A 27,391-nucleotide genomic window follows, 5' to 3' on the forward strand; every position below is an offset into this window, starting at 1 on the left:
TTGAGGGGGTGATACAGAGTTTATTGAATTAGATTTTTCTATTTACAACTGAGATCACATCTACATACTATTTTGCTAGTCTACATGTGTACATTATTTCTAACAAGTTTAGACTTAACGATGAATGGGCTCAATCATACAAAAATACACGCACACACTCACACTAACTGTTTTAAAATAGTAGTGCATACATTATACTCCTCCTATAAAGCCAGCTTTGATTAAAAACCGCTAGTTTCAAAGATCAGTCTGATTTTGAAGATGAACCAAGATACACGAGGTATGATTCTAAAATCTATCTTAGCCATTTTGTACAGTTGCTATCTTACTGGACTATAGTATATATTTTTAAAAAGGACACTGATGAGGGGCACTATCTGGTATTAACTTTAACCAGACAGCTGACTGCCTCCTCCTCCCCCCCAAAACCTTTGGCCAAGAGTTCTCCACTGTGAAGACTGAAAGGACCTGGTGATACTACAGCAGCAGTCCCATTATGCTTGGAGGTGACAGAAGCAGGGCCACGTCAACCTTTGATTCTACCACACTATGCAACTCACAAACGGTTCTGAGATTAGAACATTTACCGCTGTACTCAAAACACTTACGGACACGGAGAGCTAGAACAGAGGGGAAAAAAAAAGTCATAGGTGGGTAGGTAAGAAGGTAGACAAATGAAGAGTCAAGCTGCTCTGTCCAACACCTGTGTATGTGTGCTTTAACTAAATGAACTCAGGAGGCCAACAGCAGTGGACCTGCTCAATTCACCTTCCAAATCAGAACAAGACTGAAAAGCTCAGGCTTGAGTTTTCTACTATGCATAGGCTCCGCCGGTGATGAGGAGCTCATAAGCAGGATCTCTACTCCTTCTGCACAACACGATACAGGCGCACAGCATGCCCAGCAGCTGTAGGAAGAAAACAATGGGGAAAAAAGGCTGAAAATCCTCTTACAGCACGTGTGTATTTCTTTGTTGGCAATGGAACTGTTTCACAGTTCAAAGATCTCAAATCATCAAAAAAATCACGACCAGTAAGCAATTTCTAATGAACACATTATCCTTTTAGGAACTAAGAACCCAGTTTTGGCATCCCTGCTGCATATCTAAGAATAATCCGTGAAGCAAGCAGAATATCCAGGCTCTTCTAGTGCCATCCCCATCTTGATCCAGACCAGGGCTGTATAGAAGTGTACTTGCTGTACTGCTGGCAACAGTCCGTAACTGAGCCGTCACATATGGTAGCCACTAGCCACATGAGGTTCCTGATCACTTGAAACGGAGCTAGTGCAACTAAGGAGCTGCATTCTTTATGGTATTAATTTAAATTCAGGCGTATGTGGCTAGTGGTTACCACACTAGACAGCAAAGGTCTAGAGTGGAATGATCAAGACTACATATGAGGAAATCTAACGTTGGTCTTTCACACGTCTGGATTTTGGGGAGACAGGCTTTATGACAATCCACAGAATGAAAAGCCCAATATATGAGTAGCCCAAAAGCCCTATGCAGGGGGAACCAATCCTGATGCCAAAAAGTGTGGTTTGAAGGTTTCTGTTTTGCAATTATTTTTGAAATCCAGGACAGCTCTGTGATATTATGTACATACTACTTTTTAAAGGTCACTTTCTTCATCATTTTAATAGGCCTAATCCTTCTGTGGTAGCAAACTGGAGTAGTAATAAAGTCATGCCATGTTATTTTGGATAAGTGAGAGGATTAAGCTGGATTAAAGAGAAACGAGTCTAGAATTTCTGACCTGCTTTCTTACAAAATATAAAGTTATTAAAGAGCTAAATAAATTAATGTGCTGTTCTAACTTTTCACTGAAAGTGAAAGGTCCCAGTTATTTGATTTTAAAAGGCAGGGCCCTTTGTACATACAGGGGTCAATCTAATTTCAACAGAATGTATCCGATCTATAGCTAGACACTCAAAGTCTGAAGTGGAAGATTACTAATGAGACACATGGACAGAGACAAAGGAAGTCCTCAGTCTGAATTCTCCATGATGAAGTCACACACTCCAACTTCTCCCCTTATTCTATTCTACCCATTTGGGATATATCCTTCCTGCTTGAATTCATCAGTTTCATTATAACAGCATTTGCTCAGTGTTTACTAATGCAAAGTACCTTAAAGACATTTTAAAAGTAGATATTGTTGAAGTTCACTATATATCTTAAGCCAATTCTAGACATGTTTAGTATCTAATTCCTAAAAAAACACATTTCCATTCACTGTACATCAAAACATTTTTAGAACAGCTATAAGATCAAACACAATTATGTTCCCAGGCAATGTTAAATTGAGCAATAAAAATGCTAAGCACTGAAATTATTGATTTGGTTGGGAAAAAAAATCTCTTCCCATTCTCATCTCCTCACATTCCTTTCAGCTGGTTAACTTCTACTGGAGTCAGCACTCTCAAAATGGAGTGTGAAATAAGTATCTTTTTTTCTCGACTTTAATTAAATCAACTTGTACTGATTTAAAAACAATTCAATAAGCTTGATAAAATCCTACTCATGCCTGGAAATGAGTCTGTTTAATAACATTAAATACTCCAATAAAAATTAAAAAAAAAAATTAAGTGCTACACAATAACTTCTTATAATGCAAACCTCATCACTAAGTATTACAGGTTCATTTCCAAAGCTTTGCTACATTAAAATCTCATTGATTATTGAAGTTCTTCAACAACAGATTTAAAAATATCACAAATGTTTTAGCTCCAGTGTGATTTCTTAGAATGAAACTTATCCCTACAATATTCAAGTCATGAGAAGTAATCTGCACCTAGTCCAAATATAACACCCAGCCAACAGCAAAAATGATTACTAAATACATAAGCAAATGATTAAAAAAACTGACTGCCAAGGATTAAAATGTTCTATGATACACAATTAGATACACAATAGATGGCATCATGGGGAAGTAGGTATTTTACACAAGGTAATTAGAACTGGACATTAGAAACACTCTTTTCTGAGAAAAATTTAGAAACACCTATCAAAAAGTCATCCCTATTCTCTGACCCCTCAACTTAATGACTACAAATTTTTTGCTATAGATTTTGCACATACATACAGAGGGTATTCACTACTTGCATTTTGGTAATAGCAACACTTCCATAGGTGCCCATTAATGCAAATAAATTATGAAGTAGGTAAAAAAATAGAATACTTATAGGTAGCCGTGGTAGCATAGTAATTTGTCTTCAAGAAGGTACAAAAAGTTACATGTATTATTCCACTTATATAGTATTTGTAGAATGATGAAGTTCTGGGAATGGAGGACGGATTAGTGGTTGCCAGGGTATGGGGAGGAGGAGTGGGAGGGAGGTGGGTGCAATTATAAAGGAGTACCAGGTGGGACTCTATAGTGTTGTAACTGTTCAGTATCCTGACTGTGGTGGTGGTGGATACAAGAACCAAACAGGTCATAAAATTGTACAGAACTGAATACACATATAGAAATGAGAAATCTAAATAAAACCAGTGGATTGTCTCAATGCCAATGTCCTGGTTGTGATATATAACAGTTTTGCAAAATGTTAACCACTGAGGGAAACTGCAAGACGCATAAAGATTCGGTCTGCAGTATTTCTGGAGGCTTCATACAATTATCTTAAGAAACAAAGCAGAAAATTGCATCCTATCAGCTTCTATTTGTATAAAAAATATTTATGTGCTTGTTTAACCACAAACTACTTTTGGAAGGATATATAGGAAACTGGGAACAGTGGTGGCCTCTGCAAGGAGGGACTCAAGAACTGGAGTCAAGATTTGAGCAGGAGTTTCACCTATTATTAAATATTTATCATTTGAAGAGAAATTTATCAAGTGGGATTTTCAATTAAAGAATTTTCAAAAAGTTAACAACTAAGATTAATTTTCCCCAAATTGAAAAAAAAAAACAAAAACCACAACTTAGCTACTCAGGAATTAGCTTTGGTTTTAAGTTTTTAAGGAAGAATTACTTGAAATATTTTTTTCAAAAGATGGTCAGAATTAAGCCACTCAATTTTAACTATCTAAAGGGCCCAATCCAAAGTGCTATTTACATATGTATTTTAACTCATTTTAATGAATTAAAATAGAAGTTAGAAGAAGCAGGAAGGAAATGGCAGTCTCAGCCTCCTTCACACTTGGCATACAGACCAGAAAAAAGTAGCATGGCCTTGGGAAGCAGTTCTCTGTAAAATTTGGCTCTTGATCATTCCATCTGAAGGACGTGACAGCGTTTAGAGACTCCAAGGACTGACAATTTCCATTTTTTCCCATACTGCCTTTGTAGAGAGCTTTACCTGCACCTGATACTTAGAAGAGCTTGCCAAATCAAAAATCTAGATTTTATTATTATGACCAGACTGTTGAAATATAAACTTTATAGCTGATCATTTGTACATTTAAGAGGCTGGTTACTATCAAAGAAGTGAAATATCTTGCTGATTAATAAACTAATAGTATAAGGAGTGTGCAAAATCTTTAAAGTCTCATTCTCTTATATTAAAAAATCCTGTTGTAACAATTAACCAGCACTTTTCAGGTTTTTTCCCCTTGATCATTTTGGTCCTATCCAAACCTAGACCACTTAACAAGACTAGAACAAGGGTGGGCCAATGTTTCATAAAGGGCAATTATAGTAAATATTTTAGGCTCCGTGAACCAAGAGACAAAATTAGTCTCTGTGGCAACTACTCAACTCTGTCACCATAACACAAAAGCAGCCATGGACAATACATAAAATGAGCGGGGCTCACACCAAAAAAGGTGGTGGGCAGACTGGCCCACGACACTCAAACAACAGGCTCTTATTGGTAAATTAACTTATGAGAGAATTTCATCTTAAATTCACCTTTATGTCTTAGAACATTGATGAAATGTAGCTTAATGGTACCACAAATCAAAATCAAAGGAGACAACACTTGCATAGTTTTGATACTCACAACGCTACCAAAAATCACCTTTCTTTACCATTAAATAAAACGATTTACCGCAGTAGCTCTTAGAGCTTCCCCACTTAAGAACCTGAAGAAAAACGCTAACAACTTTTCAATGCTATTACATTTTGTATTCCATCCAGCTTAAAGTGTCAATTTGCTGTCGGATTTCATAACAGAATTTAGGAATTTAATCTTTTGAGAATCTTAATTCTTCAATTTGTAATCAGAGGCAGAGCACACATGGAGACAAGGTTCAAGATTTAATGATGGTCCTAAGTCATGCTATCCTTGCTCTTCCTCAATTTCAAGGTCTTCAAAACTAAGGGAACAGGGACTGGAGAATCTCCAAGCATCCTTCTAATTCTTTCTCTATCACGGTAAATATAAAAGCTCATTGCTCTTTGAGTTGTTTCTGCCTTCACCTAGGTTTTCCATATCCTGGGCACCGATCTACATCAGATTCTGAATACCAAAAGTTTAAACATTTATAGGTACTCACGCATATTAGAAAATCCTTTTACTACAAATGGATGTTTTTTCTCTTAAAACTAAAATTTTTTAAATTTTCAAAACCACTATGTTTCAAGTCTGCAAAAGTTCTCAATCTCTGACTTAGTTTTGTGGAGCTTGAAACATCAAAGCTTTATCAGATATTATTTAAGCCACAGTGATTTACCTATAAAATGGTATAAGAAGGCATATTTAAGAGACTGGTTAGAATGTTTATTAGTCCCCACTGAAAAATATTTAACGAAGAAATATTAATAAGCTGGTTAATAAGCTCAAGTAGATGAGGGACATATTTGAGTGTTGATTTTTATTAGCCTTCTATATACATTTTGCATACTTCATGATCATAAGCATCATAAACTTCTTAAGCTTTTCTGCTGCATGCTAATATATGCAGCTTTATTACCACACATAAAGTTATTAAAAATGCACAGATCAGGATTTCACTTGGGTAAAGACACTACCTTCATGTTTCGTTATTTTTAGCTAAATGACAGTGTTTACACAGAGAAAATATGAAATACATCCCTGCTGATCTACAGATTACTGCTACACTGAGCCACAGAGTAAATGCTTAGAAGGGCAAAGACCATAGCAAATAGAGCTAGGCTTTTTAATCAATAATTTCAGAGGTGTTTGAATACCAGCAAAGTAAACAATCACCTTTTTGCCATTTTAAAAGGCACTTCCTACTAAATACACTAGTTTCTGTTCAAATATACAGAAAGCAGACAAGCCAAGCAACTTACATATAAATTAGCAATTACATTGGTTTATCTAGCAATTAAATGATATAAAAACTTTAACACATTATTGCCTGGGTGATTTTTGCAGAAATAAATTAATGCCTGTGGTGTTGATATGTCTCTGGTCAATAATGTGCTAGAATAGATTCTCTGGACCTGAAGCACGTTTCAAGAATATACTAAAAGAACACTAAGAACACTCTGAGAACTAGATCTGATGCAAAGGATTTTCAATCATTTTCAAACTGTTGTAACATTCCTCTAACAGAATTCCTAAGATAAAATATAAATACCTGAGAAACTAGGAATGTAGGTAGTTTATCTGGGCAGAAAAATAGTCATCTTCCTTATTTGTTTTTTAGGTGGGTATGAGATTGAAGATTGAAGACAGGAGAAGGGGATGACAGAGGATGAGATGGTTGGATGGCATCACTGACTTGATGGACATGAGTTTGAGCAAGCCCTGAAAGTTGGTGATGAAAGGGAAGCCTGGCGTGCTGTAGTCCATGGGGTCACAAAGAGTCAGACATAACTGAGTGACTGAACTGAACTGATGAGGTATAAAGGATATGTGTGGGTTTGTTTGTTTTTGATAAAGTGAGAGGTGATTAAAACAATTACCAAGTACTTTGTACAAGCTATTAATAAGGGGGGAAAAAAAGACTGTTTTCACTGGTAGGAGCTGGGACAGGTACCCTCAGCTGCCAAAAAGACACGGGACATTTCCAGATATGCCAAGTGGTATGACAGACTTCTTGATGCCAATCTGTCTAAAAAAACTAAATCCACATATACTAGGGCGGTTAAACCTCAGTTTTTACTTAACAGTCTTTTCTGTAAAGTGATAAAGTTGCTCCTATTAATGTAAGAGACCAGTGTAGTGCCAGTTCTTGATGTATGTATATTAACATATAAATCCCTTGGAGACAGGAAAGCAAGAAATGGAAAGAGAAACAAAAAAAAATTAAAATAAAGCTTTCCATTGCCAAGCTAAAATAAAGCAGTTTGATTTTTTTAACAATTGTGTGAAGTTCTACTAAAGCACCTCCCAAGAATACATTATGACAACAGTCTGTATTTTGAACAGGTCACTCACTAATCAAGTCAAGAGAATAAAATAAGAAATCCCCCGTCCATGGTTTCCCCATCCAGATCTCTGGCTTCTGGGATCATTCTGGGTCTATGTCTGGAGACAGGAAATAGAAGATGTTGGACACTGGTGTCTGTACCTCAGTCACTTCCAAGTTATCGATATACACAAAACTTAACCGCACTTGGTGGTTAAAAACCATTGGATGTTGACACTGGAGAATCAGGACACTCTGATAACTCCTTGGCTAGCTGTGCTTACCTGAATAGCTGCAAATGCCAACGCTGCCCAGATAACATGCATCATGATTTCTTGTAGCTTCTTCACAACTAGAGCCTCACACCCCTGAAACACCCAAAGTCATCTTCATTAGTCTTTTTAAAAAGGGAAAAGCTGCAAGGTCACACATTACTACTCACTAGCAGAAACAGAAATGACAAACAGCAAGAGGGAAAAAGATAATGCACTTGAAAATAACTTATATTAAAATTAAATGACATTAAAGGCAAGTAAAAGAAGGTAGAAAAGTTCTAGGTAGAGATAATTAACCAAGAAAACAGGTTACCAGGCTAGATTCAAATGCTAGTCAAGAAACTGAACTTACCTCAGCATAGAGATCAGCGGGGTGGGCCAGGCTGCCATTACAGCTGCTGGCTGTCTCTCTGCAACAACTAAGAGGGACGCTCTGGTTTTTGGTTTCTTTGAACCAGTCTGTATTTTCCCAGTCTGAATAGTTGTGAATTCCACAACAGTGCAGCTAACAGAGAAGAGAATAGAGACATCAGTCCTCATAGAACACAAGGCCCTGTGTTGAACTTCAGAGTTCTGTGCACTGCAGAGCTTTAAGCTACTTTAGACCAGGGACGTCCAATAGTACTTTCTGCAATGACAGAAATGTTGTAGGTCTGTAAGCTCAGTATGGTAGCAACTAACCACACGGAACTACTGAGCACTCACAATGTGGCTAGTGTTGGCTAGTGAATTTTTAACTTTAATTTAAACTGCTACATATAATTAGTGGTTCTAGACCCTCTGTCTGAAAAATCATATTGCCAACAAGGGGTAGTTTATAGCTAAGAAAAAAATCTTTAATTTTGCCTGTTAAACATCTGATTCTGAATTAAATATTATATCCAAAGATAAAGTATTTAAAATCTTTTGTCTGAAACGTCTGGGATTTACTCTAAGTTATAATTAGCAGAAGACATGTGGGAGTAAGAAATAAGATGAGATAGATGAAATAAGATTGGCAAAAACTCGATACATTTTGAGGTGAGTTTATGAATACAAAGATCTACTAGATGATTCTACCTTGAGGTATGATTCAAATTGTCTACAATAATTTTCTTTTTTTACGGTTTTGTCTGTTATCTTTGCCGGTCTTATCTTCTAAAGGTATGTGAAAGACTTCTTACCTCCTCTAAAGTTCATTTGGGCTCTCAACTTTCCTGTGACATAAACCTCTCGCTCATTATCACACCCTTAGCTAATTATTTTTGAGGAGGAAGGGCAGATGCTTCTTATGGCTATGCTAGGTAATCATGGAAAAATACTGGACTCATTATGCAGCTAACCATGGCTATTACGGTACACTGCTAATTTACACAGTAACAGAGATAAGTTCAATGTTGACTCAATAGTGACTGGTTCTCCAGCTTCAAGAGAACTCACCTGTCTCTGAACATAGTCAATGGCCCGGCTAGCAGCATCAGGGTTGGTTCCATTGTAGGTCTTATATACCTTCTGAATGCTGCGATCAACCTCATTTTCCACCTGAATCAAAACAAAGAATCTAGTCCCTCAAAAATATTGGTGAAAGTAACATTAGTCAAGACTCCAGCTAAATGCCTAAATGGCACATATGTAAAGTTTCAAGATAGTGCTATAAATTTCTTGTAAGAAAAAAAGTTCTCTCCCTGCCTGCCTTCAGGTAGACTCAGGTAAAATGTCAGACATATTACATTAGATTAAAAGCAATCAAAGAGACGACTGTGTGCAAGATGGCAGGCTACCTATTTATGAAAGAGGGAGAAAGCAGTTGAGCCTTGAGATAAGTGTCCTAGATTATAAATATATCACCTCCTTTTTCAAATGGGGTTCTTAGAAGACCTACTCATTTTCCTTTCCTAAAGGAGGTAAAAATTAAACAACTTAAAAAGCACCCACAGGATACTTTTGGGACAAATACCAATATTACATTTTACTTATGTTTATTTAGACTTGGACAAATATGCAAAAGTAATCAACAGATCTAAAAAAAATGATCAGGAAATCAACTCTTCAAAATATATCACTGCCAACAGAGAGGCAACTAAAGTATCATTTAATTAAGTTTGCTTGTACCAGATTCTCCTTACCCTACTTCTAAGATGATGGGACCTATTTGGTAATTTTATCAGTCATGTGGTTAAGATCATAAAATTGATACCCAGACTGTTGGCAGGGGTATGATCCACTGCATTCTTTTTTATAGCATAGCTGTCTGGTACCTTATACAGCAATGGTTAAATAGTAAATCAGCCTATCATGTCTTTGACTCCAAACCATAAGTTACAATGAGAATAACCCCAAGTGCGCTCAGAGAATAAGACTAGGATGCCTTTGTATCGGTTCTATGTTGTTGTTGTTTAGTCGCTAAGTTGTGTCCAGCTCTTTTGCTAATGCATGGACTGCAGCCCCCCAGGCTCCTCTGTCCATCTGATTTTCCAAGCAAGAATACTGGAGGGGGTTGCCATTTCCTTCTCCAGGGGATCCTCCCCATGCAGAGATCGAACCTATGCCTCCTGCATTGGCCGGCAGGTTCTTTACCCCTAAGCCACCAGGGAAGCCCATAACAGCTCTATAGTTTAATTTAAAGCAGCCTATTAGCCTTAAATGCTGCTGTAGGTGGAAGGCAAAAGTGGGCAAAATAGAAAGAAAAGGGGCAAGAAAAGAAGAAATGACCAGAAAAGAGGAAAGAAGGACAAGAAGGGAGTGGCTATAGTTGTCTTGGTGTTTGAGTTGGTAGGGGCCCTCGTTCCTCAGGAACAAGTTGGAGGGTTGCAACCCCCAGTATGATGCATTTGAACTGTGGTGTTGGGAGAAGACTCTTGAGAGCCCCTTGGACAGTAAGGAGATCAAACCAGTCAATCATAAAGGCAATCAACCCTGAATATTCATTGGAAGGACTGATGCTAAAGCTGAAGCTCCAATACTTTGGCCACCTGACTCGAAGAGCTGACTCATTGGAAAAGACCCTGATGCTGGGAAACACTGGAGGCAAGAGGAGAAGGGGACAACAGAGGATGAGATGGTTAGATGGCATCACCAATTCAATGGACATGAGTTTGAGCAAGCTGGGAGATAATGAAGGACAGGGAACCTGGCATGCTGCAGTCCATGGGCTCGCAAAGAGTTGAACACAACTGAGCAACTGAAAACCAACTCCCAGTAACCTTTTTCTATGTCTAAGACCAAGGCATTTTTTCCTGAAGAGGCAATGGAAAATGAAATCCTTAATTTAGTTCTTCTAAAATAGAAATCTGGGAATCTATGGACTTAGGAAATTTGAACAAATTTCTCAGCTGACCAATTATTCATTTGTAGATCATTCTACAGTCAAGGAGACGCTCGTTCCTTGGAAGGAAAGCTATGACAAACCTATGACAAAGACTGAGATGGCACTAGTGATAAAGAATCCACCTGCCAATGCAGGAGACATAAGAGATGTGGGCTTGATCCCAGGGTCGGGAAGATCCCTTGAAGGAGGGCACAGCAACCCACTCCAGTACTCTTGCCTGGAGAATCCCATGGATAGAGGAGCCTGGTGGGCTACAGTCCATGGGGTCACAAAGAGTCAGACACGACTGAGTGACTACCACTTTCACTTTCTCATGACAAACCTAGACAGTATACTAAAAAGCATTACTTTGCTAACAAAGGTCTGTACAGTCAAAAGCTATGGTTTTTTCAGTAGTCATGTATGGATATGAAAGTTGGACCATAAAGAAGGCTGAGTGCCAAAGAATTGATGCTTTCGAATTGTGGTGCTGGAAAAGACTATTGAAAGTCCCTTGAATTCCAAGATCAACCCATTCAATCTTAAAGAAAATCAACCCTGAATATTAGTTGGAAGGACTGATGCTGAAGCTCTAATACTTTGGACACCTGATGTGAAGAGTCAACTCAATGGAAAAGAGCCTGATACTGACAAAGACTGAAGTTAAAAGGAGAAGGGGGCAGCAGAGGATGAGATGGTTAGATAGCACCACTGACTCAATGGACATGATTTTAGCAAACTCTGGGAGATAGTGAAGGATGGGGGAGCCCGGCATGCTGCAATCCATGATCGCAAAGAGCTGGAATAACTAGCAACTGAACAACAACTAGAGTCATTTAAAGAAAACTGTCTACAAACTAGGGGTTTCCCTTGTAGCTCAGTCGGAAAGAATCTGCCTGCAGTGAAGGAGACTGGGGTTCAATTCCTGGGTAGGGAAGATCCCTTGGAGAAGGAAATGGCAAACCCTCCAGTATTCTTGCCTGGAGAATTCCATGGGCAGAGGAGCCTGGCAGGCTACAGTCCATGGGGTCGCAAGTTAGACACGATTTAGCAACTAAACAAGCACCACCTAAAACTAGGACAGCAGCAGAGTAACACTTTGTTATATTAAATAAGACAAGAAATCCTGACACATAATTTCTAACTATCTTTATATTTTTCAAGTGGTGGCTAAACTGAAGGCAAAAGAAAATGTTTACTCTGAAAATGAGTTTGTTCTATTTCACTCAAAACACTTAAACCACCTTTCAAAACATATAAATTACAGTAGACAACATACCTTTGCTCTGTAAACATATCCCAAAACCACAACAACAACTTCTGTGACAAAAACCAAGAGTAGGATGATGACAAACTGTAAGGAAAATGTAAGGAAACATCGTCAAAAATTAAATACAAATGAAAAAATAGCTCTAAATACTCTCTTGATAAAAAGCAATTGTCTGAGCTAACTGCTACAAGTTTAAGACAAGTGCTAATTCTATTCCAATTATAAAGAAAGCCAAAGAGAATACGGACTTTCATGCTCAAGTCAAGCAAGTAACACAAATGAATATTCCCACATATTATGACGACACATACGGTCAGGGAAGAACTAACTTACCGTGGCAAGTCCACAGCGGCTTTCCCGGATTGTGGCACAGCAACCAATTAGCCCAATAATGAAAAGAAGGGCCCCAACAGCTATGATCACCACAGCAGGGATGAGAGTGTACACATCTTCAAAGAAGTGGTCATAATCGTCGTAAGTGATGAAGACATAGGCTCCGACATAGCATAAAATGCCAGCGGCTCCCTGTAGAAGATAAGGTCAGAGCGCTGGTGAAATTCTCCAACCCCTGGTAAACATTCCCACTATTTCTTGGCACATTAGAACTCAATGAGATTTTCCACCACTTTTAAATCTATTTGTAGACTTTTTTCAGTGAAGCTGAAAATTATTCATTAGTAAGAACATTTCTTTACTAAAGTTGAAAAGTCTTCCAAATTCCATCTACTCTTTGGTAATTGCTGGCTCATCAAGGACTGAGAAACCATTAATCCCACACATAATACGGATGACAAGAATGAAAACACACACACACCCCAAAGGCCTTCTGTAGTCAATTACAGATCAGCACAGAGGTAAGGGCTACCCCCCTCAAATGGGGAAATCAGGACAAGTGGCAGAGTCAGGACCTGAACCCAGGTAATCTGACTCTAGAATCTGCATTTATACTCTCATCTCTTGCTTTGGGGAAAGAAAATACAATAGTAACTAATAACCATGATACATGATATCCACTTCTAAAAAATTTGCTGTCCTAGATGAGACTGTGAAATGGTAAAGCTAGAGGGCTGAATGACTAAAGAACTGTGCAAATTCTTTGTGTGTGTTAGTCACTCAGTGATTCCTGACTCTGCAACCCCATGGACTGTAGCCCACCAGGCTCCTCTGTCCCTGGGATTCTCCAGGCAATATTGGAGTGGGTTGCCATTCCCTTCTCCAGGGGATCTTCCTGACACAGCGACTGAACCTGGGGTCTCCTGCATTGCAGGCGGATTCTTCACTATTTGAGCCACCAGGGAAGTGAAGTGAAAGTGAAGTCGCTCAGTCGTGTCCGACTCAGCGACCCCATGGACTGCAGCCCACCAGGCTCCTCCATCCATGCGATTTTCTAGGCAAGAGGACTGGAGTGGGGTGCCACTGCCTTCTTCGAGCCACCAGGGAAGCCCACTGCAAACCCTTTAAGTCTATGCTTTAGAATAGTGTTTCTTGAACTATGTAAATAGGAATCATCTGAAGATCTTATTAAACTGCAGACTGATCAGTAGGTCTGGGGGTGGAACCTGAGATTCTGCCATTTCCAACAAACTCCCAGCTAACGCTGTTGATTTTTGAGCTACACTTTGAGGTACAAAGTTTTAGAGCACCTACCGGGAAGTGAATGCAGAAAGTCATAAAACAGCTGCTGCTGCAGACACTGTGCTCCACCTAGAGTTTTATTAATACATACATTCTCCTCTCATATTGTCAATTTTGCTCTTGTGTCAATTTTGCCAGCACAATGCTGACAGCCCAGTGTTGCCTGCTTTTATGTGAATGAGCAAATACAGTGTGAGGCTAAGTGTTAAAACATCAGTTTAATGAACTATCATTTATAGAGCATTTTGAGGCCTTCATATAAAAAGAATTATTTCACCAATCTTTAAAATTTAACACATACAGCATTAATTTTCAAACTACAAAAGAGCCTCCACAATGATATCATTAATTCTTCTCAACCTGGAAGCAGTTTAAGTCTGTGGGACTCTGTAAGCTTGGGCATCATCAGTATATTTTCATACACTAGGCCGGTAGAATCACTCAGATCTGGAAAGAAAAGACTCCATTTATAGAAAGTTGAGAAAGTAACTTGACTTTAAAAATAAATAACTAAATAACATGGACTTTTTAACAGACATCAACTAGAATAATGGAGCCAATTTAAGAAACTATATTCTTTTCAAACTCTCCTCTGGCCTTCAGGAGGCCCCACTGCTTGCTCTCTCATTCTCCTTAGGGACTCTCCTTTACCAGACAAATGTTAGTGATCTCCAGGGTTCTACCTTCGGCCCTATTTAGTTCTCATTTTGTAGGCTCTCCTTGGGCTAGCCTAGCTATGGCTTCACCAGTCACTGTGGCTCTCCACCCAAGCCATCAGCTCAGAACTACACATCCCCATCTGGAAGTCCCACAGTCACCCTGACCTCAACCTACCTCAAACCCTCGCTGCCTTCCTGCTCACTCCATTAAATCTGCCCTCATATTTCGTATTTCAGAGCAAACAGCAGCAGTTACTTTTCCTAGTCAAATGCCTGAGAGTTACCCTATACTCCTTCCGTGACCTACCTCTATATCCCATCAATCTTCAAACTCCTTCAGGTTTCCTTTTTTATTTTTTAATAGTTTTATTTATGGCTGTGCTGGGTCTTCATTGCTGTACAGGTTTTCCTCTGTGGCCGAATGAAGGGTACTCTGTTGTGGAGCACGGGCTCCCAAGGCTCAGCAGTCGTGGTACATGGGGTTAGTTACTCTGCAGCATGTGGGATCGTCCTGTATCAGGGATTGAATGTGTATCTCCCACGTTGGCAGGCTGACTCTTTACCACTGAGCCACCAGGAAAGCCCCAGATTTACTTTTAAAACACCACCTGAATACTGTTAACTTCTCTTCAACCCTCTGCAGTGCTTAATTCAGGCCTTACCACTGTTCACCCTAAACCTTACTTGCTCACCCTCCCTCTGTCCCTTAATATGTTCTTTATATGATCAGTTATTTCTGTTAAAAATATAAACCAGAACAAGGCATTAGCATGTTTACAATCAGGATGAGGCAAGTGCCAGGGGCAAGGGGAGGGTGGCTGCATCAGGAGCAGGCTGGCAGCATGGCAGACAGACACACACCGGGGGCCATGTGCCGAGCCGCCCCCAGCCCCCGGCCCCCGAAAAAAAAAAAACAGGATGAGGCAAGTAAGGCCTCTGATAAACTCAGCTGTTCCTTCCGGCTTTTTGGGCTTGGACTCCACGCCTCTCAAGCACCCTGAACTACTGAAAGCTGTTATTCCGAATGCACTACACATTCCCGTACTTCTTTACCTCTGCTGCCCTCTTCATCTGCTCAGGACGCCTTGTCACCCATTAAGATGCAGTGTAAATATCACCTCTTCTTTAGGAAACCATTCTTGACCATTTCAGATGGGATTAGGTGCCCTTGGTCACAGACCATCCCCTACATAGCTCTAACGGCATTTATCACAAGTGTGGAAATTATAACTATATAAATCTCTGCATTCCTTTAGGGCACAAACTTTGCCTGTCAGTCTTTCAGCCCTGAACCACCATCCAGCACCCAGAGCAGCTCTTGGCACGTGGTAGGTATTTGTCAAAATTCATTGAGAACACTTCATCTCATCCCTTCCCTTGAAACTGCCCTTCAAGCTCAATCATAAATCTTTGGTTTGAATTTGCTTTGTTTCCTCTTCAGTTCAATCTTACAGATTTTAGTTCACTATTCGAACAAGATTTAGCAACTTAATCCAGCTTACTTAATTCTTAATGGCCATCACATTTGGAATACATTAGTTTACAAATGCTTTACTTACAGCAACTGAACCTGTTCAAAGACCCTCAGTTCACTGACCTACTTACTTTGGGGACATATTATTATGGGATGATGGAAGACATGAGAGAGAGAAAAGAGGAGAAACAGTTAAATAATTTGGGTGCATTAACCACAGAAGTATATGGAATACTTAACACTCATACCCAAAACTACTTTTTCTTGACTACATGTGTGATATGCAAACATACACATATGTACACACAAACATTTTGTTACAGTAAATACTTTTAGTCCCCAAACTGAATTAGAAGAAATCCTTATGTGTGAAGCAATCAAATTTTATCCAGTTTGTTTTCACTAGTCATCTCTCTATTCTTTGGATTCTTAGCTTTTCTTACTCTAATAGGCAACCTTCATTTACAAGGCTTGAATTAAAATAAATTCCATCTTTGAGGTGCTAGTAAAGGTAATTAAAGGCTACATAAATTTGATAGAAAATAAAACTGGAAGATATAGGTACTCAACAATTTGAAATACAGGACATTGAAGAACTATTTCCATTTTAGATATGAAATGAGTCTGAGGTCCCTACAAGGCTCACCCTTGGTGCTGCCTGGGACTGGGCCAAGCGAAACACTTCCAGTGCGGCCAGCCTCCACCCAGACAGATAATGAGTGCAATGCAAGGAGATGCCATTTGTAAAGCTGCCTGTTCCTTTTCTAATAGATTTGAGAGAAGTTTCTTTCCCCAGGCTGCAAACTAGTCAACATCTAAGTCACACAGTGCAGTTGAGAACATAATGCTTCTGTTTTGACAACATACAGGGGGAAGCAGCATAGTCACTGCACATACCAAGAAAAACTGCAGTGACTGCTGATATGAAACTATATAAATCAAGTAACTCATAGAGGGTGTCCTCTAAATTTTCTTCTCTTAATGACATGTGTGTGTGTGTGTGTGTGTGTGTGTAGTCGCTTCAGTCATGTCTGACTCTTTGCAACCCTGTGGACCGTAGCCCGCCAGGCTCCTCTGTCCATGGGATTCTCCAGGCAAGAATACTGGAGTGGGTTGCCAAGCCCTCCTCTAGGGGATCTTCCCAACCCAGGGATCGAACCTGTATCTCTTATGTCTCCTGCATTGGTAGGCAGGTTCGAAGCCCAATGACATGTATACATAGTGCTTAACAAAAGTTGTATAATATTAACAACTTATGAAAGACATCAGTTACTTTGAAAACACAGAGAAGGTGTCCTAACAAGAGCTGAAGACCTAAAAACAGCAATAAACAACTGCTTTAATGACATCCAACCATCCAAATGACAAACATAGGTGGGGCGCATATAGTAAATGTAAGGAAGGTTATAAGTAATTCCTAACTAGGGACTTGCAGTCATGAAGATTTTTAACATAGGACGGGTGGCTATTAGAAAGGCTAAAAGGTGAGCAGGGTTAAATCCTTCTGAAGGGTCATGCTGGGATTGAGATCTATCAAAGGCTCTGGGCTTTGCCAACAAAGCAGCTGCAGAGGGGATGAAATGTAGAACTTGGAAGCAGCTGAACTGCTTTAGTCACCACTGAGAAAATCTGAGCCTATAAGGAGGATTTGTGGAGGACAGTATACTAAAAATATTCATCCTTTTTACAAAGAAGTTAAGGGAAATTTAAGGGAAAGGCTGAAAGCTGAAACAATAGGGGAAAAAAAAGAGAATTTTCTGAAAACTGTTCTTCCTTACCCTTTTTAAAAATCTGCACCAGGCCTTTAGTTGCGGCATGCAAACTCTTTTGTCTGTCATGTGGGATCTAGTTCCCTGAGCAGAATCGAACCTGGTTCCCCCGGCTGCACTGGGAGCATGGAGTTTTAGCCACTGGACCACCAGGGAAGTCCCTCTTCCTTACCCTTTAATAAACTCATATTCTAAACTGTCACAAAATTGTAAAACCTTAGGAGAGCCAGTGCTTTTGCACAACACCAAGCTATTCCTCCAAAAATAAAGCTACCTGTTAGAAAATTTTAGAAGTATGAGTTTAAAAGCATGACACTTCACTTTATCCTTTCACCCTTTCACTCCCTACATACAAATGTAAAGCCCTTTTAAAGTAAGAAATTTCACTGTTATGTAAGATTGATTTTTCTATAGTTTAGAAACCAGTGTTTTGGTTTAGAAACTAGTTGTTTTGTTTCTGTACTTTTCAAATCTTCTGAGAGAGATGATGAAATACTATAATCCACAAAACTCCTAAATTCTTTACTTTTCTAAGAAAGAAGAAACAGGAAATGGAAGGTAGCACATCAAGCACAGTGAGCCTGCCACCGGAACAGACTATCCCACAACAGGAGATGAAAGAGCTCTGCTGTGAAAGTGTATCAGTACAGAAATTTAGAAATGTGGAGGTAGAAGCATCCCACAGAGCATCTGGGTGAAGATAAAGCAAAGAAGAACACAAGTGATTTTCCTGCAGGACAGGGTAAAGATGAAGGGGCCATCTTAAGTCATTCAGCTAAAAGCAGAGTCTGACAAATTCTTCTCACCTGCGAACTACTTCTCTGTGTGATTTTTGCCTCCAACAATCAATTGGTAAAGCAGAAGCGACTGGAATGTTGGGAGAAAAAATAGAAAAACTTGGCAAAAACCACTGTGTACTCCACAGACTTTGTAAGAATGCAGATTTCAAAAAGCAGAGAGGTGAAAAAACAGCAGCAGAAATTCATCTTAGGTATATTTATTTTTAAACATTTAACTCAGAGCTTTCTGTATGGTCACAATAGTCTCTCATGTACCTATCTCCCTTCTCTCCTACAAGGAATCCATTGGTAATTCTATACAGCACATTTAACGTGTCTATATGGAATACAAAAAAAAAAATGGTACTGGTGAACCTATTTGCAGGTCAGGAATAGAGACGCAGAGGTAGAGATCAGACTTGCGGACACATTAGGGGAAGAGGGTGGGGTGACTGAGAGAGGAGCGCCGACATACACACCATCATGTGTAAGCAGATCGCTGGTGGGAAGCTGCTGCGCAGCACAGGGAGCTCAGCCCAGTGCTCCATGGCAACCCAGAGGGGTGGGATTGGGGGTTGGGAGCGAGGCTTCAGAGGGAGGGGATATACCTATACTTAGAGTTGAATCACGCTGCTGTACAGCAGAAACCAACACAGTATTGTAAAGCAATTATCTTCCAAGTTAAAAAAGTTATCTATTTGGCTGTGCCAAGCCTTAGCTGCAGCACGTGGAATCTTTGATCTTTGTTTCAGCATGCTGGATCTTTAGTGGCCGCGTAAGAAATCTTTAGCTGTGGCATGTGGAATCTAGTTCCCTAACCAGGGATTGAATAGGGGCCCCAGCATTAGGAGTGCAGAATCTTAACCACTGGACCACCAGGTAGGTCCCTATACAGTGTACTTCTGAAAGCTTCCCCAAACTCCACCCTCAAGCCATAAGTTTCTTAAAATCACCTTAAATCTTTCATCATTCTACTACTTACATAACATTTTCTAGTCAAACATATTTGTTTTGGTTCTGACTTACTCTGATAAAATACTTCATATCTTTGAACAGAATTACTCTTCTACCAAGTCCAATGCTGCACATTTTTCTTATCACTCAAGAAAAAGAAAAAAAAAAAAAGACTATAGCAAAGATTTCAAATCCTCTTAACAGAAATTAAAGCTATTTTAACCAAGAATTTGGGAAGCTATTAAATATATCATTTTCTCCATAACAAATTGGTCAATAATAAAGACAAGCAGTATTCAAAGATATGTAAGGATACAGAGAGAAGAGCCCTCTCAGGAGTAGAAGAAGAATCTTTCTGGAATGCAATCTGGCAACACATCATTAGCCTCAGCATTTATGCTTTTGCACCTATTAACTGTACTTCTAGGAGTCTATTCTTAAGAAAGGAGGTCAGATGGAAACAAAAGATTTGTACAAGGTGCATTCATCAAAATGCTACAATAGCAAAAACAAAAGATCATGTTGAAGTTTGACAGAAAACAGCAAAAGTCTGTAAAGCAATTATCCTTCAATAAAAAAATAAATAACAATTAAATACACACACACACACACACACACAAAGAAAAAACCCAAGCATCCAGAGATATATTTGCATTATAGCCCTTAAATATGTTGAAGCATAATTTAGTAACACACTTGTGGTATGTTAGGGGAAAAACACACTTATGCATGGATATTTATAAACACCAAAATGTTAATACTGGTTGTCTCTTGGTGGCGAAATTATGGTAATATTAAAATATTTTTCAGTGTCTTCTTTAAAAAGGAAATATGTATTTGCAGAATCATGAAAGCTAATATTTAAAATTGTATCTGAAATTGAGACTTCGTTGTTCTCTAACAAACGAATTCTTAAATCTGTCCTTAACCAAAACATAAAATAGGAATCTCTTCAATCCCAAATGTTTTAGGCACCTCTGCCAATCTTCCATGTTTATAACTTTTCTTGGGTCTGCCTGGCTTTGACTCATCTTTACATGTTTTCTGACTACTTAACACAATTCTGATCACTTCAGTACACATCTTTTTTCTGCCATAAATATCACCTATCAAGGAGACAAGCAAAACAAAACCCTACTTCGAGATGTATAATTTTGACAATAAGCCACTTCTTCCTTCATTATCAATATCACTATCATTATTGCCATTATTCTTAAAGAAAGAATATTTTAATCCTTTAAACCAATATTACTCTGGAGATATTCCAAAGATCATGTTCCTCAATTCTGTCCTATTTTCACTTTTTCTGTATTTGACTTTTTATAATCATTGTTTATCTAGCTTAACAAAATTTTTCTATTAATCCAATTTCTATCTCCCAGTTGAAAAATCCAAAACATTCAGGCTGCAGTGAAACTGGAGATCTGCAACTGCCATAGTCAAACTATTTTAACAGCATGGAAATTAGATATTTTCAGACTGCAAGGCTCCAGGGGTCATCTGAAAGAGTATTTTCAGAGTATTTAAATATGCATTTTTCTTTGAGACTCTCTATCCCCATACCCTACTCTAACTGTAAAGAGTCAGTTATTACTACTAGAGCCTGAGGTGTTTCAACTTCATAACAGGAGTTTGCCTTTGCTTGGGTTATGTATTTAATCAATAGCAACAACAATGTAAAATACAGTATGTCAGCATTTACTATAGATTTCCTTTTAGTAAGTAAAAAACAAATACATTAATGCAAATAATTTTTCTCAGCTACTGGCTCTACCGAACTATTAAAGAGGGGGAGGGAGGAAAGAGATGACATTTTTAAAGGAAGACTTGTGGAAGGGGGAAGGAGAGGAGCAGCTAGAAATTAAATTCACTAGAACATTAAATGATTCTGTCTGTCTGTCTGACCCCTCTTCCTATAGCTATTAGAAAGCAGGAGCTACACCTTCTGCATTTCTCAAACAGGTAAAGCACAGACATTCAGCAAGTATTTACTGAGTGAATGAGTCTTAGGGTATACTTGTTTGATGCAAGTATAAATTTTATGGAATAAATTTTTTGCAAAATTCCTAATGTTGGATCTTATGGAATAAATTCATTAAAATATTTCAAAGCATGATAAATACCCTAAAAAGGTAATAAACAACCTATTTCTTAAATTGCCAATTAAAGAGAGTCCTCCTACATTCCCTTTGCTTTGAGTTCTTTCAGTTAATAACTCCCAGCCACAAGGTACTTGGTCCAGTGGACAGATGACTGAGAATGCAGTAAGACTGGAAATAATTCATTTTCTTAACTGTCAAAGACAAGAAATAGGTCTCCTGTTATATACGATAACTTGCTTTTCTTCTAGTAAACTGAGAAACAACTATGAAAAAAGAAATCTGTTAGCTGAAGGTGTGCTCCAATGACATATTCTTTGTCGGAGCAGTCACTCATGAAGATGGGAATACAAGAGGTAGAGAAACAAATACCAGGATGGGGGATGAAGGGTCCAGTTTAAAGTATCATATTCTCATAAATGCTGGAGAGGGTGTGGAGAAAAGGGAACCCTCCTACACTGTTGGTGGGAATGCAAACTAGTACAGCCACTTTGGAGAACAGTGTGGAGATTCCTTAAAAAATTGCAAATAGAACTACCTTATGACCCAGCAATCCCACTGCTGGGCATACACACCGAGGAAACCAGAATTGAAAGAGACACATGTACCCCAATGTTCATCACAGCACTGTTTATAATAGCCAGGACATGGAAACAACCTAGATGTCCATCAGCAGATGAATGGATAAGAAAGCTGTGGTACATATACACAATGGAGTACTCAGCTGTTAAAAAGACTCCATTTGAATCAGTTCTGATGAGATGGATGAAACTGGAGCCGATTATACAGAGTGAAGTAAGCCAGAAAGAAAAACACCAATACAGTATACTAACACATATATATGGAATTTAGAAAGATGGCAGTGATGACCCTGTATGCAAGACAGCAAAAAAGACACAGACGTGTATAACGGACTTTTGGACTCAGAGGGAGAGGGAGAGGGTGGGATGATTTGGGAGAATGGCATTGTAACATGTATACTATCATGTAAGAATCGAATCGCCAGTCTATGTCCGACGCAGGATACAGCATGCTTGGGGCTGGTGCACGGTGATGACCCAGAGAGATGTTATGGGGAGGGAGGTGGGAGGGGGGTTCATGTTTGGGAACGCATGTACACCCATGGTGGATTCATGTCAATGTATGGCAAAACCAATACAGTACTGTAAAGTAAAATAACGTAAAAATAAAAATTAAAGAAAAAAGAAAAAAAAATAAAGTATCATATTCTCAACTCGAATGTGCAAGATGTGCTAGAAAACACAAAATATGTATATGGAGATGTGTGACAAACAGTTTTTCTTCATTTATAATGAAATATTTCATTATAAATTTTTATCTTTTAAACAAAAGCATGAAGGTACAGCTAAAACTTCTTTTGGTAATTTGAACACATCAAATTTGCCTTAGGGCCTGTAGGCTGTTCCTTGTCTTAAACGTCTGCCATTTCCTCCAAATCACCCCAACATCTGTTCCTTCACATATTCCAGATTAAATTTCACCTCCTTGGAAAAGACTTCTTTGCCAACCTATCACATCATTCTGTCTTAATTCTCTGCATAACATATCACTATCTGTTATTTTTCTTGCTTATTTTTAACTGTCTGTCCTGTAAAGCTCTGTAAGAACAGAGATCTTCACTTTTCCACTACTTTTTCAGTAATATAAGCAAAAAGTGGGTGCTTAAACATTTGTGTAGTATCTGCTTAACAAAGCACATTTCCTTAATTTTATGGATTTACAGAGGGAAATGAAAGTTGAAACTTTTTTAAGATAAGACAAATTTTAAAGCTTAAATAAGGCTTTTAAATAGGATTTGTATTTTGTATGAATGAATGATTAGTTAAGCTGCCACATTCTAAAGTTGTTTCCAAAAGCCTTGAAAAGGTGTTTAACCTTGTGGTATTTCCTACTCCAGAGCTGTTTTAGCATTACCATGGCCTTTCATACTGATGAAAAACAACACCCTAAACAGATGTGCCAGACTAGAAATTCTGCAAGCAGGGACAAAGCTTTCTCTTACAGTCTCTATAATGCCTAAGATATGTGTGAGCAAAATAAACACTAGCCAATTGGCTCTTCTTCTAGGGTAGAAAAAGTAAAGGTAATTTGTATAACATGGGACTTAGTTAAATACTCAATTAACTGAACAGAATAAAACCTGAAATTATCAACTACTGATTTAAACTTGTTTTAGATGAGGCCTCCCAGGTCAGATCGAATTAAGACTGTTGTCTGACCTTGGAGCAAAAGTGCAGTTTAGAGAAGAGATTAATGACTATTTATTCTAATAGCCTTCAAAATTTAGTAACTAAACACTTTTGTCTTCCAAAAATCATCATGGGTCTAGCACTAATACACTTACATTTAAAGCTATGCCACTCTGTAAAAAACAAAGAGATCCAAGTTGTACATCCCTTCACTTGTCCAAAATTACCTATCACGTTACAAGCCCTAATATTCTGGAATTTGGTGATGAGCTCTCAATTTCCATTAAGACAAGCTTAAGAACTTTAGAAACCACTGCTTCCCCTTTGTGCCTTTCCACAGTAATTTTCTTAGACTGTACTGTCCACAATAATCTATACCAAGTCAACATTAACAACTTTGGCTGTTATATCATCTAATGCCGATTCTAAGCATTTCAAGTACATATCTATTTCCACATCACAACTCACTGAACAAACTGCCAACTGAACCAGGATATCAAGATATTAAGAGGCCGAGTTTAAATATGTTGCCAAAGCAATTAAATGTCAACATTTATAAACAGTCAGCTGATAGTAAAGAGCCAATGCAACAGTTAAAAAAATCTTTGCTAACGCTGACCAGTGGTGGTGGTGGTGTCGCTAAGTTGTGTCCGACTCTTGCAACCCCATAGATTGTAGTCTGCCAGGTTTCTCTGACCATGGGATTCTTCAGGCTAGAATACTGGAGTGGATTGCCACTTCCTTCTCCAGGGATCTCCTGACCCAGGAATTGAACCTGGGTCTCCTGCATTGCAGGCAGATTCTTTACCAACTGAGCTATGAGGGAAACGTTGCCCAGGGGAACCGAGATAAATGTTAGAGACGCTCTATGTAGGGAATGTTTATTCTTACACTGATACATTAAGGTATTAAAAGGTGGAATGGACCACTTATAAAAGAATACACTTATCAGAACTAAAGAATGCAATATAAAAAACCAGGAAGAACAGGTTAACATGTTTTATGTACTTCCTCATAATGACCTAATTTTTTAAACTGACAAGTTAAATAGTCCAGTTTAAATGCTGGTGGAAGTTCTAAACAAGGTTAAAATCATGTTTTGGAGCAAGTGAGTCTAACACTGCCTAAAGAGCTCCTTGCTCCCTTTGCAAGTCTTTTGAAATCACACTTTGCTCTAACATCACAGGCTCTAGAGTATAGGACACCCTGGGTTTGAAGGCTGGCTCTGCCCCACCTTGGGTGTGCCACTTTAAGTAAACTTTAATATCCTTATCTGTAAGAGAAGCATAATATTCCCTGCCAAATGAGGCTGTTAGGAGGCTTTATTCCATTAAAGTGCTTAGCACAGTGCCTGGGTATAAAAAGCACTCAAATTTAGTTATGATTACCAACATCATCAGATTCCAACAGTTGGTCCCTAAACTACTAATTCTGTGGGAGACTCATCTAATATTGCTTCCTTCTTAGTTATGTTACATGAATTCTGCTCTGTGCCACATTTTTTTCCCCTACATGTCTGCTTAACTTCCTCATCACAGCTCACCTCACAAACATTTTACTATTCTACTAACCTAGATAAAGGGTGTTTAACCTCAGCCTTGGCAAGAACCCACCATGAAAAGCACAACCGAAGTTCAACATAACCTTCTTCACCAATAAGTGCCAATAATAGTACATATACTTATATAATTTCTAAAGATGAATGAATCTTTGAATAAACTGCAATTTTAAATGAAAATTTAATTATTTAAAGAAAATGGTTCCTGTATTTCCAGTATTTTGTTTAACAATTCCAGTCCCTGAGCTTGAAAGGCCTAGAAGTCACCTGATAGTACACAGATTCTCCTTCAAAATCAAACTGTATGCCCATAAAAATAATAAGGGACTATAAAGGATACAAAGCTAAGTCTACACTTAAGAATCTTATCTGATAGTGTTTCTCATCTGGAGATACTAGGAGATTCTTTTACCTTTTAAAAAGGCTTCTAAGTCAAACTAAAGTATAAGAAACACTGCTCTAAATGGAAAAGAAGAAATCATGGAATCCTGGTATCACGTGGGTGATCCTGAACAGTACTCTCAGTCTGGATTCTTTTCATCACACCATACCCTGAAAGACTCTATGGCAAAAGATGTGTATGGTAAGTGCCCTGTGATGTGTAATTATTCTTTTACGCTACAGCAGTCAGGATATGAAAAGTTTCATTCTTTGCAGGGGGAGGAGGGAACCGGGTTGTAAGAAGGAAAGGATTCTTTCCAGTTTAGGTATGTTTGTGGCAAAGAGGTGAATGGATGCATACAAAAGGATGGGAAGTGGAAATGTTCAAGAAGTGTCCTGAAGACTGGGGACAGAGAAGTGTGTCCAGGTGTTTAAGAACATGGTCAATCGTGAGGAAGTAAAAGATGATTTGAGGACTTTGGTTGCAACACTAGAACGGCACTGAACTTTATATACTACTGAAGCTTTGGGGGAGGGGTGTGTGTTTATTTTTTAAATGAAGTAAAATGATGTGAAGGAAGAAAAGCTTTATAAGATTTATCCGGGTGCAAGGTCCAGATGAACTAGAGGGTGGAGAGGCTGACAGGAATAACACAGGTTATTACAAAAGTCCCTGACGAGATAAGGACCTGAAGTAAAATGAAGTGCTTTACAAAGGGCCTTTTCTTTGGGGGCGTGTCCAAAAAAATTCATAAGCCACCTTTTATTGAAAGTGAACTCATCGCTTTCTAGATCTTGTGACACTCGAGTCATATTTAACCAAGGTTTATAATCTCAGGCTACCCACCCCCATGGCCAAACAAATAAGATTGATTTTTCTGCTCACAGGATTATTTAGCTTCTCAAGTTGAAACCTTTCCGTTTTCTGGGCTGGTAACCAGTCGACCAGTTCTCCACACACACACAAAGAGCTCTAAGGCAAAATTCCTCACGCCTGAGTCGGAAGCGTCCCCGCACTTCTGCACCGTTTGCTCGCTCGCCTCGGGGCTGCCAGTGGAGCTGCGGGGGCTCCGGGCCCTGACAAAGAAAGCGGAGCCCGACCCTTTGGGGAATATCCTATTTCGAGCCTGATGTCCTGAAAGAATCTGCAATGTGAGCTCTCCGTCCAGCAGGCTGCTCCGGGGGGAGGTCGGGGGAGGGGGGGCTCTCAGCGCCGGGCTCCTGGCACAGAGCCCGCCGGCCGGGGCGCTGGGCCTGGGAGGGAGGCCGCCAGAAGCCCCCGAGGGTTTCTCCTCACCGCCCTCTACACCCCGAGTCTTCGTCCCGGCCGCGGAGATACCAAAGCGAAGCGGCCTCCGGGGCCAGGCCCTCCCGGGTCTCCGCCGCAGACTCCCGTCTCTCCCCCACCTCCTCAGCGCCAGCCGCGACCCAGCCTGAGTCCCCACTGGGTCCCCACCGGCGCTTCAGCCGAGGCCTCTGCGGGCCGCACCGCCGGCCCCTCGCCCTTTCCCGCCCGCTGGCCACGCTCACCCAGAAGATGAGGTTGAGAAACACCAGCACGGTCTTGGAGGAGGTGATGCCACACTGGCCCATGGTGCCGCCGGTCGGCTGCGGCCCTGCTCGGCGAGCGGGACGCGCTCACCGAGCGAGGTGGCAATGGCGACGGCGCCTCCCCACAGGGAACTGCTCGGCCTGCGAGGCGTTCACCGCAGCCCCCGGCGCCGTCGCGCACCCCAGCCCCAGCAAGCACCTCGCTCCTACGCGCAGCCGCCGCA

The 27,391-nt window shown here is 39.6% G+C and overlaps 1 protein-coding gene across 1 annotated transcript; it reads right to left on the reverse strand.

Annotated features, from left to right (window-relative positions):
- Positions 1-27,391, reverse strand: TSPAN3 (tetraspanin 3). The gene is made up of 7 exons (XM_052659516.1): positions 27,147-27,391; positions 12,432-12,623; positions 12,108-12,182; positions 8,962-9,063; positions 7,895-8,047; positions 7,552-7,635; positions 1-907 (listed from the first exon to the last, which is right to left on the reverse strand). The coding sequence occupies exons 1-7, from the start codon at positions 27,207-27,209 to the stop codon at positions 815-817; spliced, it is 762 nt and encodes a 253-aa protein (XP_052515476.1). The 5' UTR covers positions 27,210-27,391; the 3' UTR covers positions 1-814.

The sequence above is a fragment of the Budorcas taxicolor genome, chromosome 21 (genome assembly GCF_023091745.1).
Source record: "Budorcas taxicolor isolate Tak-1 chromosome 21, Takin1.1, whole genome shotgun sequence".
Lineage (NCBI taxonomy): Eukaryota > Metazoa > Chordata > Mammalia > Artiodactyla > Bovidae > Budorcas > Budorcas taxicolor.

Bases quoted from the DNA above. Each gene is read 5' to 3' on its own strand.
- TSPAN3 (XM_052659516.1), bottom strand. From the start codon at position 27,209: ATGGGCCAGTGTGGCATCACCTCCTCCAAGACCGTGCTGGTGTTTCTC. The intron at 12,624-27,146 runs GTGAGCGTGGCC...TATCTTCTACAG, and splicing joins TTCTCAACCTCATCTTCTGG to GGAGCCGCTGGCATTTTATG. The intron at 908-7,551 runs GTAAGCACAGCT...TTCTTCCTACAG, and splicing joins TGGCATTTGCAGCTATTCAG to CTGCTGGGCATGCTGTGCGC.